We start from the raw sequence: 13,226 nt of genomic DNA on the forward strand, positions 1-13,226 counted from the left end.
AGAACACCCAATTTGGGCGTTGTTCATTGCGAGCACAAAAGTGCAATGAGATTCATCGAGGCAACTAGATATACATATTCTCCTCTCCCAGATCGTTAGCAAGGGATGTGCCACGTGAGCGAGTTCTTACGATTTGTCAGCGGGATTGTTGTCCAGCTGAACACCTCCGACGTTTTGTCTCCCTTTGAAGGTGATCTACTACTGGATTTACTGAATCCGCTAACCTTGAGCGTCACTTCTCCATTATGTTCTCGGCCGTACTCGTCCCAGAGACTCAAGTTGACGGTGGCGTTACTATTCATCAATCCCAGCGAGACATCCTCACCAGGGGGTCGAGGAACCTTGAAATTCCTTTCTGTACAGACCTGCGGAACCCCCTTTTCCATAACTTCACTACACAGTACGTCAGCGACGGCTTAATGCCACCCGAACAAGGATCGATGTCTGCCTTTGATCTTGGCATTCCCAGAGTAGACTGTGAGTGTCAGTTCATGTTTGCTTCCTTTTTCAACAACCCACAAGGGATATAAAGTCCGGTGATAAGCCGTGATGGTGCATGTATCATCTGTGATTTCGTTGGGAATCTGAGAGTAATCTGAAAAGTCGATAGGCTTCCCCGAGTCTCTCAAAATGTTACGAGCCCGAGTCCTGAACTCGCTCAGACCGGGAAGGTGAATGGTCAATTCGGAAATATGTGGTAAACCCGTACCCTCTCCACCCATATGAGGAGTAAGAGTTACATGGATTTGGTCGTCATCGGTGTAAGTTGTGTGACCGTTCTCTCCTGGATCAGGCCTCTTGATACGGCTTGGGCGATCGAGAGACTGGATTTGCCACTTGTGTAGCGTGGGACAAGAATCCATGAGGGAGGTTTGTTCACGAACGGTGAGTGGAATGAATTCTGTCACTCGAGCATACTCACCGATGCGTCTCAGAGGATTGATGGGTGATTCGGAAGTAAAGTTCGAGGATGACATGGTGGTGTATGGGCGAGCAAATGATGGAATGTATAAAGCGGCGAAGTTGAGAGGTGGTGGAGTTATATGAACTCTAACGGGAATCCACGATTTCATAGCTACAGTGTGGGCATGGCTGTTCTTGAATTTTTGAGAGAAGCTATATGATAAGCAACAAAAGATGTTAAAAGCATTTTTGCAAATATGCGGGATATCCAGTCCTATCTCATTCTGGTCCTTTGTCTGCTGGAGATTGAGTCGAGCCAGAAGAGAACGTATGAGCGAGAGTAAGCGTGCAGTACCTTTTTTATCACTTTGCACGACTATCTACTTGAATCGCAGGGATCTCTTGCATGGTGGCTACCTTACGTTCACTGTGTTCACCGTATCCGAGCTGTGACATACTGCGAATATCTATGCATGAGCTGAGCTGGCCCCTCGAGTATAAATCCACTTTGCTCAAATCATGGCGTGGTATTGCCAGTGAGTACGGCATAGTCATAATGTGGTTCCTCGGTGTGATTTTTGCCACTCTGCATACATACGCGTGTGATTGCCGGAACAACCCAAAATGCATTTCAAGGTCATTTGAGCATCTCATCATTCCATCGTCTTCATTCACCTCATCACATTATCGTCATTGATCATATTGGTGCACGACACGACAAGATAGGTCAGAGCCATCAATACACTTTGATATCAGACATATTTCATAGGAGCACGCTACCATGTTGATCGCCCTTCTCTCCAAGTGGAGTTGGTACGTCCATTGTCACCCACCCAACCTTATTTCATCGCTTACTCGTACGCTGACCTTCTTCTTCCCTAAGCCATGTCTGCTCCTACCTCTATCCAGCCTATGCATCGTACAAGGCGCTCTCCCATCACCCCGACTCCTCTCCCGAGGCGATGGCGCAGGTGGAGAGGTGGTTGATGTATTGGGCTGTGGTTGGGACTTGGACTGCGGTGGAGAGTGTCTTAGGTTGGACTTTTACGTGGTATGTTTTCATCACTGTACATGCTCTGATATCGACTTCATCTGTATATAATGTGATCCTCAAAATATAGCCGTTGGATGTTCTGTTTATCGCTGATCTGCTATACATTACAGGCTCCCATTCTACAGTCTAATCAAAACGCTCATCTTCCTTTACCTATCCCTCCCTCAATCAGAGGTAAGTCATGTCTCGGATCATCCCATATGCCAACCATCAGCTGACCAAATGCATTATACAGGGCTCATCATACATCTACAACAACCACCTCGCACCATTCTTCCACGAACACGAAAGCGATATCGACGCTTTCCTTGCCAGTCTCAGATCGAGGGCTTCCACAGCTTTAGCAGGTGGGGTAGGGTGGTGTTGGGAGAAAGTCAAGGCTCAGCTTAATGTAAGTGCAACTTTGATACCTCCTTTTCTCTCGTTTTGTCAACGTAATCTGCGTGTACTTGACCTCATTTATCCTGAGACGTCATCTATCCTGAGACAATTAGCTGATTGTTTGGTTAACCTCAGATCGCCCTTCCTGCTGGACATGAACCGTTCCCCAATCAAGGTGGATATCATGTAGGAGATGTCCAAGGGTTTGATGTTCCGGGATTACACCAACCTCCTACATTGCAAGACCCAGCTTCGGGGGCTATACAACAGGTATATGGATTGGTCACTCGATATGCGGGACAGTGAGTCTACCAGATTTACGTTCCATCTGAACCACCTCATCTTCTTGTCATGCCTTTACCCCTCGGGCCGCTCCTCTCCTGAACGTTAGATATGAGCTGATCGTCTAACTCGTTCTCTTAGCTACATGCCAGTCGCCCTCTCCGCCCTCACAGCAGCAGCCGCCTCCGCCCAATCATCCGCCAGCGTCAGACCCAGAGAACGAGCCGAACAAGTCCCCGAATCCATGTCCATGCCCATCCCAGTCCCCACCCCCGGCGTCCGATCCGCCCCATCCGACAATACCCTCCGATCAAGAACATACCTTCACGCAAGTGGTGGAGGAGCAAGTATCTCTTCTCCCGAACTTGCACAAGCCTCCGCTCGATTCCAGGGACACAGACCGTCGGCAAGTTCCAGCAATTCCGAAGATTCTTTGTTCAATTCTGGCGCCAACTCTAAAAACAGTAGTCATGTGAGATTGTCGAGCGATTACGAGCAAATCAACCGCGATGAAGCGATGGGTGCGCCTGGGGGACAGAGACCTGGTATAGGCGATCAGAGGAGGTCTAGTGGGTGGTTTGGATGGGGTGGCACACCTGAAAAACCCAAATCAGAGTAATAGGACCCAAGGTCCATTAGCAGTGTATGATTACTCTACGCGAGTGAGATGTCTGTTTTTTTCTTTGTATACCATTGTATATACTTGTATTGTTTTTGTGAGGAGATGTCTGTACGATTATGTTGATGTTGATGAGAATGTATGATCCATTGAAGCTGGCTGCTACGATCCTCAGTGGACTATCTCTCATCTTGATAACCCCGTAGTGATATATGATACTCCAATCCTTTTCTGCTCATGGAGACCATCCTCCGCTTTGGCATCACCTCTCTCTGTCCCACATCAGGTCTTATTTACGTAACCCTCCTTGGTCACAGACAACTTCGGACAAACGCGACGAGCTAGAATCACTGTCAAATAGCAACATTCCTCCCTCCTCCATCATCCTCACCAACCCAACAAGATACGATCACATACATATAAAACACACAATGTCCCAGCCCACACCAAACCCATCAGCCCTCACATCCCGTTCCTCCCCTACCTCCTCCCGACCAGACCGTAAACCCCTCTTACCCTCCCCTATCGCCCGTTCCGCCAGAGCAGCCGCCGTCTCGGGAGCACAGGGATTACAGTCCCCTCAGGTGAATAGGAGTATACCGACTGTAGAGCTCGGCGGAAATAAGAGCTTGTTCGGATCGTTCAGATGTGAGTCCGCCTTTGAGGGCTTGGGGCTATGGGCTTGGGAGTGGAGCTGATGTGATGTGTCTGGTGATAGCCCTTGGACCTAATACGAGGATCGTCTTTGGGCTTGTACTTGGAGCGGTGGGGTTGGCGGGGTTGATGGTTGATAGGAATGTTTTGCAGGATGAGAAGGGGGAGGAGAAGGCTGGGATAAGCGTTAGGATGGTAGATAGGAAAGTCTAGACTATCTAGATGATTGAGAGAACGGGCCAGGAGAACATGGGAATTCCGAATTGGAATGAAGGCTAGGACCAAAGTCACATGCCTCGTATGCTTGATCGATAGATAAGGCCTGCAGAAGGCAAAATGGATCCAAGGAAATGAAAGCTCCACAACAAACCATAGAACCTCATTCGCATAAACTGGGCATATCATAGGTGAATTACAACAAGATGTGCCCATGCATTGCATCATAGTATCGCCATCTATATACAATGTCTATCTACATATTATACTTCTTCCTTTCTTTCCTTGTATCATAGCTAGCTCGCCTACTCGCCCAACTCCCTTCGTATCCTCTCTCTAACCTCCCTCAACCCCCCTGCCCTCCTCACTCGTCCAGGACTAGCCGGTCCAGCCAATTCCCCCGTAGATCGTCCAGGCGTAGAAGGTGAGGGAGGCGCAAGTCTACCCCCATTTCCAGTCATGGAAGGAGGTTGAGCGATGGTAGAAGAAGAACCAGGTGATGGAGGGGCAGCTAACGTTTGGGGCATCTCTAGCCAATCTTGTTTACCTATCTGCCTGATTGAAAGGAAGAAGGGACATAGTTCTGTCAAGAGCTGGAGGGAGGTTGTAGCTTCGGCTGTGGAACGTAGTTGTGTTAGCTATGACTAATTCCGATTGAGATTGATAGATGAATATTTGCTTACCTGTTGATATGGGGGTTTTGGAACTTTTGACTATCACATCTGCTACTTCCGTCATGGGGATGGCCTTCCTTCGTCCTCTAGGTGCGGTAGGTAATGTACTAGGTCCAGGCGAAGGAGCGGAGAACATCCTGTGTCGAATTATCTTATCAGCTTCTGAACAATCTCTACCTGTAAGCTGAACAACTCACATCCATACACCCTCTGCTATGCTTTCCAGCCTGCTCAACGTAGACCGCCTCTTCAGCTCCTCCTGCTGTCCTGCAGCAGATAACAAGCTAGCCCTCTTCGTACCTAAACCTCCTGCTGACGAGCCTAATGTGGATAGAGGGTTCTTGCTAGTTCCTGAACGAGCCTTAATCTGTTAATACAGACAAAACAAGAATGTCAACTGGATTCTCTTAAAAGTTAAATCAGTAGCTCACCCTATCCATCATAGCTTGTCTTCTCTCATCTACTGAACCAGGTCTAATTACCTTCCCTTTCTTCTCGTCCGTTTTCTCTGTCAGCTCGAACGGATCCGACAGGCCTGCTGTCTTTGGTGAGTCCGATGTAGGTTTTGGATGAGCTTTCTGTGGCGTGAGCGTTGTAGATGGGGAAGAGAACGATGAGAAGAGGTTGGCAGAGGGAAGGAGTGTGGAGGATGGTAAGTGAGGTAGAGGTAAGACTGGTATAGGAGGTATCGACGATCGAGTAGAGTTGTCCGAAGTAGTAGGCGTAGGTAGTATGGATTTCTCAGGTGCCTTTAAAAACATGGTGTCAGCTTGTGGATCCCATCTGGAAGTGGAAAAGCTCACCTCGTATCCTCCATTCAGCTCGACCCACTTCTCCAACCTCTCTCGAAACACTTCATGCCTAACTTCTCCATTCGTATTCCATCTTCCTACCGCTCCCATCCCGCCCCCTTGACCTTTATTACCTATTCCGCCCTCCGCACCACCATGCAACACCTGTCTTGTCTCTCCCTTCCTCAACTCCAAATCAATCCCTAATCCGTGTGTATATACCCGCCTGCCCGTCTGAGGATCAAGCGTTCGAGTAGGAGTGATAAGATAACTCAATCCTGATACTTGGCCTGTTCCCACGTCTGCTGCGGTGCTTTTCGCTTTGGGAGTAGAGACCAAGAAAGGATTATCATCATCATCCTCATCTATCATTGCTCGCTTGTTCTTCTCGCTTATGGCTTTTTCGTCAGGCAGGCTCTTCCCGTCCCATTTCCAGACCCAAGCCAATCTTCCTAGTTCTTGTAAGCCGAATCGACGACCCGAGGTCCGTTCTACGGTCTCTCGTAATGCTAGGTAGTTGGTCAAGTTGGGTAGAGGGACGGAAGTGGCTGATGGAGGATGAGGAGGCAAGACTGGTGGGTGAGTTGCAATGTAGAGGGATAGAGCGAGGTTGAAAGCGTGATGGAGGTTTAATAGCGTTTGTAGGTGAGGTGGTAGGTCATCGGTCGATGTAGGGCGTTTGGAGGAAGATGCAATTGGTTCATCTTCTAGTGAGAGGATTGGCTCGATATATTGGGCTTTTCGAGTTCGAGTGTGAGGAGGTGTAGGGAAGGGGACTAATGGTGGGTTGGGGGTTGGTGGACTAGGTTTTGATATATCGTCAGCTCAATGTCGTCCGCCAAAGGACATACAAGACAGCTTACCCTGCTCTGCTCTTGCCTTTTACACTTCTTCTCGGAGTCTCGTCTCCTACGGACAGCTTTCTCTTTCGAGGTGTGGAGGTTGCGATAGAAGACATGATACCGTTCTTTGATGATTATGCGATTGATATGATAAAGCTTGACGGACCGGCCGGATTAATTTTTGGTTGACAAGTTACGAGACTAGATTGGCCTAACACAGCAAGACCAATTGTATCAATGAGCACCTACGAGGTGTTGATGATGAGGATAACAAGATACGATAATGTGGAAGAGGTGGAGATATTATCAAGAAGGCAGATGAAGATGGAATCTGAAGATCAAGATGATATGAAGATGTAATGCTAAGAGTGGCTTGCTTGTTCGTTCAAACAGCAGTTGATTAGTTGAACATTACACTCTCAGGGTAAAAGCACGTTGAAATCGGTTCCTGAATCAACCTGGTTCGGACTTACATGCAATCTCCGCGTTCACCCACTCAGTTTCTGATTTTTGATTTTTCGGATCCACTTATTGTTGCGAAATGAGCTTTGATCATCTTTCACTAGTTGTTTAGCATATTGTCAATTTGACTTTACCCAAAATCATAGATATATCTCAACCAAAATCATAAAGTACTATATCAACATGTCAGAACCCAACGCCGAAGCATCATCCTCCTCCTCGTCCCCACCAGTAGTAGTCTCAGTCGCAGCCTCCCGAAACGGACGAACACCAGGAAAAGCACACAAGGGCGAAAAGACAGCTGTGAAGCGATCATACATCTCCAACTCTATCAAGACGCCCTTCGAGAAGAGGAGGGAGCAGGACAGGCAGAAGGAGGCTATGAAGGCTGTTGAGAGGGAGTTGAAGGATGATAAGCAGGCTGAGAAGGATCGGTGGGTATTTTCGTTTCACTCGAGGCATCTTTTCTTTTGGTGAAGAGGGATGGTTCTTGGTGAGGGAGAGATGCTGATGATTATAAGTTGTTTTGTGATATAGAAAAGTAACAATCATCAAGGAACGACGAGAAAGAGCCGCTGAGAAACAGAGAATGGAAGATATGAGAGCTAAGATGAGTGCGAAGAAATTACAAAGGATGAAGAAGGTGAGCGGTTTTCTCTATATTTCGATTATACCCAAAACGTCTTGACTGGGCTGGACGATGTCCTGTACGAGGGGAATGCCTTCATGTCATGTACTGATGTCTACCTCGATCCGCAGAGACAAGGCCGAACCAAGAAGATCAACGGATAGGTTGTCCCTTCCAACATGTTCTGACGAAACTTCCTTTTCTGTCTGCTGGAGTGTACGAATACCTTGTGGGATGTACGATATCTGTATACTATCACTATGCATGATGATAACCCAGGAACGAGGAGATGACAATGTCCGATGGAAATTGAAAATCACCAGGCAGTGCTCGGACAGATGATGGTGATTACATTCAGACCAGCTGAATGATTGGATATAATCAATCAACCATGACTCTATACAAGTGTGGTATCCACAGTCTAGGTGGACAGGTGAAGATGATGTTGCCAGATAGGTATGATTTGGTCTATTGTGAAAAAAGGCGACACGCTGGATCAGCGATCCGTTCCATGGTGCTCCTTATTCGGCAGTGAGAGCTACTCACCAGGTATGATCAGAACCAAAACCATCATCGTAAATCCCAGCGTGACCACCCCAACGCAAAGGAAGATTAATCCACTGTAAGGGTAAGGGTGTCGTATCCTCGCATCGACAGTCTCCACTCGAATACCCTCTACGTCATCCCGCAAAGTATAGTATGCATGTTATTTGACCGTGTGGGGGTATGAACGTTGATAGCTAATCACCAGTCTCACTTTTTGCAAACGTTCAGTAGGCGGTGGGATCAATATGCTCAACCCCCTTGCTCGGGTTTTGCGGGTGCGTTGGCGAGGCAATGGTAGTGGGAGTTTGTCCGAGGTGTTTGGTCTTGGAGAGGGAGGGGCTGGGAAGGTTAGGAGGGAGTAGAAGGGTGTTTGGATGAGAAGGTAGTTTGATCGAGAGGACATGGTGGTTCGTTCGAGTAAAGTACGGTGTGAAGGAGAAGTGATGAATGATGGAGATAGTTTGGATTATGGATGGAATGGATCATCTATACTTCTCGTGGTGGTATTGTAGTCAGTCACGGTGCAAGATCACCTTCCTCGCACAGGTGCACACTGTGTGTCCCGGATCGTGTTAGAGCGGTATCCTCGATACTCTGTCCGTGTGAGTTACTGCTCTGTGTCCGTAATGCCAGGATCAAGCTCGCTCGGACACGGTAGTCAAGATACCAACGCCCATGTGTTGTACCTGTCAATGCACAATGATTAGATGACAATCCAATATTCGTGTAGTGAATACTGAACCTACATGGCGCTCATGATAGGCACGAAACGAAGCAAACATGTTCCAGTGCAGTGGTGCGCAATAATGATAGAACGAAGTTACACCAGGATGTGCAGATATACTCTCTCCAAATCTATATCAATCTCCGGCAGTAATCGTCTAGGACTACACTATCTGTAAGTGACGAATTGGTACTTGACCTGGACATGACATTCCTCGGTGCATCACAATTCTGGGTTAAGATGTATTGCCATTCGGGGACGACAACCCAAAGCTCGAGGAGCAAAAATGAACGAGCGTCTCATATTTTCAGAACTCATTTCCACAGATCTGATCGTAGATCAAGAAGATTACGAACATGCCAAAGGAGCTCCTCCAGCGTAGTACATACCATCCCATAAGATCCAATTCCAGAGATCTGGTCCGACCCATCCAGCTGGATCGTACTGTCCTTTACTGTGCTCGGTGAATTTCCAGAGATCTAGTCTGATTGAGGGACCACGGGAAGGTAAGTGTCATTACGGTATCAAGGGATCATCTTACGCCAATGACGTGCGTCGTACTTCAACTTGTTTTCTTTGGGGATGTAAACCTATGTTTTGGGTTCGATTGAGGTATGGGATTGACCTCCTTTGATGAATCAACAAGGTGGCAGACTCTGTCTGATATCGTCGTGCTTGTCTTTCTGTACAGGAACCAGTACGAGTCATGTTATAACGGGACGTACCCACAATTGTGCACTGTAATATTCGTGTTGTACCACCCAAGTCACCTTACTGTACCTTTACGCAGCTAGTCCCATGTCTAGGAATTTAGGAAGCGTCTCGTCCAGAATCTCGTAATGACTTGCCGAATGACATTTTCTGCTACACCGTATACCCCTGCAGGTATCGATCATGCATGTTTCGGTTTCCCTGCCTTGCCTTGCTTTGTTTTGATGGTGCGTGTCTGTGTGCGGTCGCTTACAGTCGAGCAGCTTATATTCATTCAAGTTGGTCGGTGATCCCTCATACAGTATGGTGTATCGTATCTCCGTCGGCATTGGATCGTTCCATCCTTCCATGGTCCATCTCATGTAATCGATATGCCTAGCGCAGTACATGTTAATAACCCAGGGCGAAATCTGATATCCCATAATGCAAAACAAGGTTATTCTTAATCACCCACTCCCTGACCTGCAGTACCCAAAACTGTGGAAGTGGCGTCTAATGCCAATACTGTAATGGAATTTTGACCTGTTTTCCCTGCGTCCGAATAGGCATTACATATTGGTTTGGTGGTCACGTAATGAATCACTTTTATAGTAACTGGCCAACCTATAATTTGGTGCTAGGCGTGAATGCACTATTGTACGGGACTGACCCTATGGTTCTTTCTACATGTATGGTTCCAGTTCCAGTATTCGTTATGTCGCACAAAGAATACTACGTTACTTCTCAAATTCTCTCGCATCGTTTGATCGTTCGTTGCTGGCTTTGAAGAAACATCTTCATCTCGTGTATCCATAGATCATAACATTATAATAACACTACATATATATAATATATAATCGGCCGCCCACACTTCCAAAGAAAACGTAACAGTTCGGTGAAAATCGCGTTTTTCGTCGGCTCGGGTGTCTCAAATATCACCATCAATCTTCTCACGCTATTAGGAAAGAAGAAAATACACTACAATCGGATACATACGTACGTGCGAGCTCGTACTGGTTGAGGATCCTCATTGGACGTAGACGAGGATTTAGAAGGAGAGGACGAATTGGCCATAAGATTGGAGGATAGAGACGAGTCAAGTGGATTTACAGTAATTGCATACCTTTGAAGGCAACGCCTTCCCTGATATTTCAATATACATACATACGACGACAAACCTCTCCTATGTCTCCCCACTTCCTTTAACATCCAAATCGACGACCCGAAATCATCTGCTCATATAGCATATAGTAACAGCATTAGCATGAGCATATCGGAAAAGTCAAAGAAGTGACCTCGTCAAAACCAAAACCATCACAGGCACGTTTCTCAACTTTTCGTATGTTTCTATTTTCTATTGTCCAAATGCGCGGATTTCACACGCTAACTTCCCTCTACTTGTACGAGTAGACTTAGTTATCAGCTGTACTCGAATATAGTCTTATTCCTCCCGCCGGCTTTCACCGATCTATCACCTACAAAAAAGCAGACATCATCGCTTTTCCACCTACGTGCCAAGTCAAGTGAAAGTGAATTTCCCACGCCAACATAACAGCAAAATTTCGTTATCAACCGATACGATACGATACGATACGATTCGGTCCCCACAGAATCGTTTGGATTTAGATATACGAGTACATCGCTAGACGCTAGAACCCGTTAAACTGCGCGGTACCTTTGCTTGCATCATCACCTCGACAAGACATCATCAGTCTAGGAAAAGATCGTGAGAAGGAAGGTGAATTAAGGCTCCACATAGTTATCGAAGAGGAACGGCCGAACGAACGCTTCGTACAATACTGTAGACTGGGTGTGGCTCGAACTCGACGACAACGACAACGACAATACCAAGCTAGATCCTACTGCCATACACGGACGGATAACGATGGGGGTTTTGAAAGCATAAAGTTGAACATTACCACTACCATTACAATCTATTTCAACATCTTTTCGTACCAATTCAACTTGATTATCAATCAACCGATACTCGCGGTGATACCTCAAAAGACAAACTTTAGAACAGGTATAGGTATATGGATTTGAATTGGAAAGAGAAGAGGAAAAACCTGATAATTGAGACATCCGTGATCAATACATACCAATATTGTAAGTTTCATAATTCACTTCTACTCGACCAAAACATCCCCCTCATTCCCCTTAACCTTCCCCAGTCCAAATCCCAATTCATTACCACCATCTCCGCATCACCCATTCAAAAGACCAGAATACCAGGACGCCCAATCGCCCTTCCTGGGTATGTTCTTGTTTGTTAATCTTGATTGATATTCAGACGACCTCGCGGATAATCAACCCCCACCATACAAGTGCTCGAATTTCGACCATACTTGAAAGATTAGATAATCCGGATCGTGCAGTGGACAAAAGGTAAAGGTCTAGAATACATTGTTCTTGTGACCTTGAATCTGGGACATTGGAGACCATTCAAAAGGTGAGTTCATTACTGCTCTTGTCATACCACGCGATACTTTTCTTTTTGAATGGATTTTGTCTCTCGGCTGGGAGATACGTCGGTATGGATGGAGAGTGACCTGCCCCCTCCTTGGTTTTTGTTTTGCTTTTCTTCTGCCATCGCTATCATCACTTCTCTCATCACTATCATCCTCTTGCATTCTGACATCACATCACACTCTTGTCGAATTCTTATCCAACTACTCATATACGGTGCTGGACATCATCCCTCGGTCACGCGCGGAGACGCCTACTTCGACCCAACCTTATCTTCGTTGTTTTCGAAACGTCGCTCCATCCAACTATCTATCCATCCATTCATTTATCCAATACACTCTTTCCGTCTCCACATTCCCTTGTCAACTCTGAACTATCCCTTGCACTGCCTCCTCTTGGTTGAAGTATTGGTTGAACTATAAAACCCACAAATTCGACGTCCCCGCGGATACCCCACGACGAGTGATTTACGACGCCTATCCCCATCAGATCCCACCTAAATAACCTTACTCATCATCTTTCCATTCTTCAGTTATAATTTCGCTCTTCCATCTTTCATCTTGTTTATTCGACAAACATTCTACCTATACTTCCGTAACACACAAAATTGTATGTTTGTTTTCCCTCTACTCCCGTGATCATCGCTCCTCATCTTTGTGTTTGTTTCCTCAACGTTTCAACTTTTTACTCCGCTTCCGCTGTACCTTTGCCTCTCAGCTGATCATCTCCATCACCATTTACCTTCTACTCGTAATTAATCGTGATCAGTCAGCTGTTCATTCTACTCGTATAATTCCCCTTTACCCTATCTCAACGGATCTCGCTCTCGGTGTGTACTGTCCCCATGTTGTTCGGTCTTGTTGAAAAGAGTCCGAAGGTTTTACCCTTTGATTGATTACTATCCTTTGGTCTAATCCTATCCTTTGGCCTCGACTTTTGGTATTTTTTGGTATGGGTGGTTGTCTGTGCACCATCAATCATACACACTACACCACACTACACTACTGTAAACGCGTGTTATGTTTCATCGCACGAGCCCATTCCGCATTCCTTTCCCCAATCAATCCATAACTCATCTGCTCATCTGCTCATATACTACGTCACTCTCACTGGTTACTTGTTGAAGTTGTCTTGTTCCCTGTTTACCTGCTTTTCTCCATTCGCGTGTGTCCGACATTATCTACTCTTTCATCTTGACAACGTATACGTATAAACACAGCTGACCAATATCAATCTTCTCATTCTATTCCATCTTCTCATCTTCTCAACAATTATCCAACATGACTCTCTACTG

General features: G+C 46.3%; 6 protein-coding genes across 6 annotated transcripts; 3 read left to right on the top strand and 3 right to left on the bottom strand.

The window, feature by feature from the left end:
- Positions 1–95: 95 nt before the first annotated feature.
- On the bottom strand, positions 96–977 carry I302_108760 (uncharacterized protein; the record flags this gene model as incomplete). Its single annotated transcript, XM_019194486.1, has 2 exons — positions 96–393; positions 520–977. 2 exons carry the CDS (start codon positions 975–977, stop codon positions 96–98), a joined length of 756 nt encoding a protein of 251 aa, XP_019043322.1.
- Positions 978–1,684: 707 nt separating this feature from the next.
- On the top strand, positions 1,685–3,239 carry I302_108761 (uncharacterized protein; the record flags this gene model as incomplete). The annotated part of the gene is made up of 6 exons (XM_019194487.1): positions 1,685–1,716; positions 1,787–1,954; positions 2,068–2,131; positions 2,193–2,348; positions 2,474–2,640; positions 2,762–3,239. 6 exons carry the CDS (start codon positions 1,685–1,687, stop codon positions 3,237–3,239), a joined length of 1,065 nt encoding a protein of 354 aa, XP_019043323.1.
- Positions 3,240–3,670: 431 nt separating this feature from the next.
- I302_108762 (uncharacterized protein) lies at positions 3,671–4,106 on the top strand (the record flags this gene model as incomplete). The annotated part of the gene is made up of 2 exons (XM_019194488.1): positions 3,671–3,887; positions 3,958–4,106. 2 exons carry the CDS (start codon positions 3,671–3,673, stop codon positions 4,104–4,106), a joined length of 366 nt encoding a protein of 121 aa, XP_019043324.1.
- A 308-nt stretch (positions 4,107–4,414) lies between these two features.
- Positions 4,415–6,532, bottom strand: I302_108763 (uncharacterized protein; the record flags this gene model as incomplete). Its single annotated transcript, XM_019194489.1, has 6 exons — positions 4,415–4,725; positions 4,793–4,920; positions 4,981–5,150; positions 5,215–5,532; positions 5,587–6,376; positions 6,438–6,532. The coding sequence occupies 6 exons, from the start codon at positions 6,530–6,532 to the stop codon at positions 4,415–4,417; spliced, it is 1,812 nt and encodes a 603-aa protein (XP_019043325.1).
- A 529-nt stretch (positions 6,533–7,061) lies between these two features.
- Positions 7,062–7,670, top strand: I302_108764 (uncharacterized protein; the record flags this gene model as incomplete). Its single annotated transcript, XM_019194490.1, has 3 exons — positions 7,062–7,312; positions 7,416–7,521; positions 7,638–7,670. The coding sequence occupies 3 exons, from the start codon at positions 7,062–7,064 to the stop codon at positions 7,668–7,670; spliced, it is 390 nt and encodes a 129-aa protein (XP_019043326.1).
- A 448-nt stretch (positions 7,671–8,118) lies between these two features.
- Positions 8,119–8,455, bottom strand: I302_108765 (uncharacterized protein; the record flags this gene model as incomplete). Its single annotated transcript, XM_019194491.1, has 2 exons — positions 8,119–8,181; positions 8,264–8,455. The coding sequence occupies 2 exons, from the start codon at positions 8,453–8,455 to the stop codon at positions 8,119–8,121; spliced, it is 255 nt and encodes an 84-aa protein (XP_019043327.1).
- Positions 8,456–13,226: the final 4,771 nt, after the last annotated feature.

This window comes from Kwoniella bestiolae, chromosome 8, assembly GCF_000512585.2.
Source record: "Kwoniella bestiolae CBS 10118 chromosome 8, complete sequence".
Taxonomy (NCBI): domain Eukaryota; kingdom Fungi; phylum Basidiomycota; class Tremellomycetes; order Tremellales; family Cryptococcaceae; genus Kwoniella; species Kwoniella bestiolae.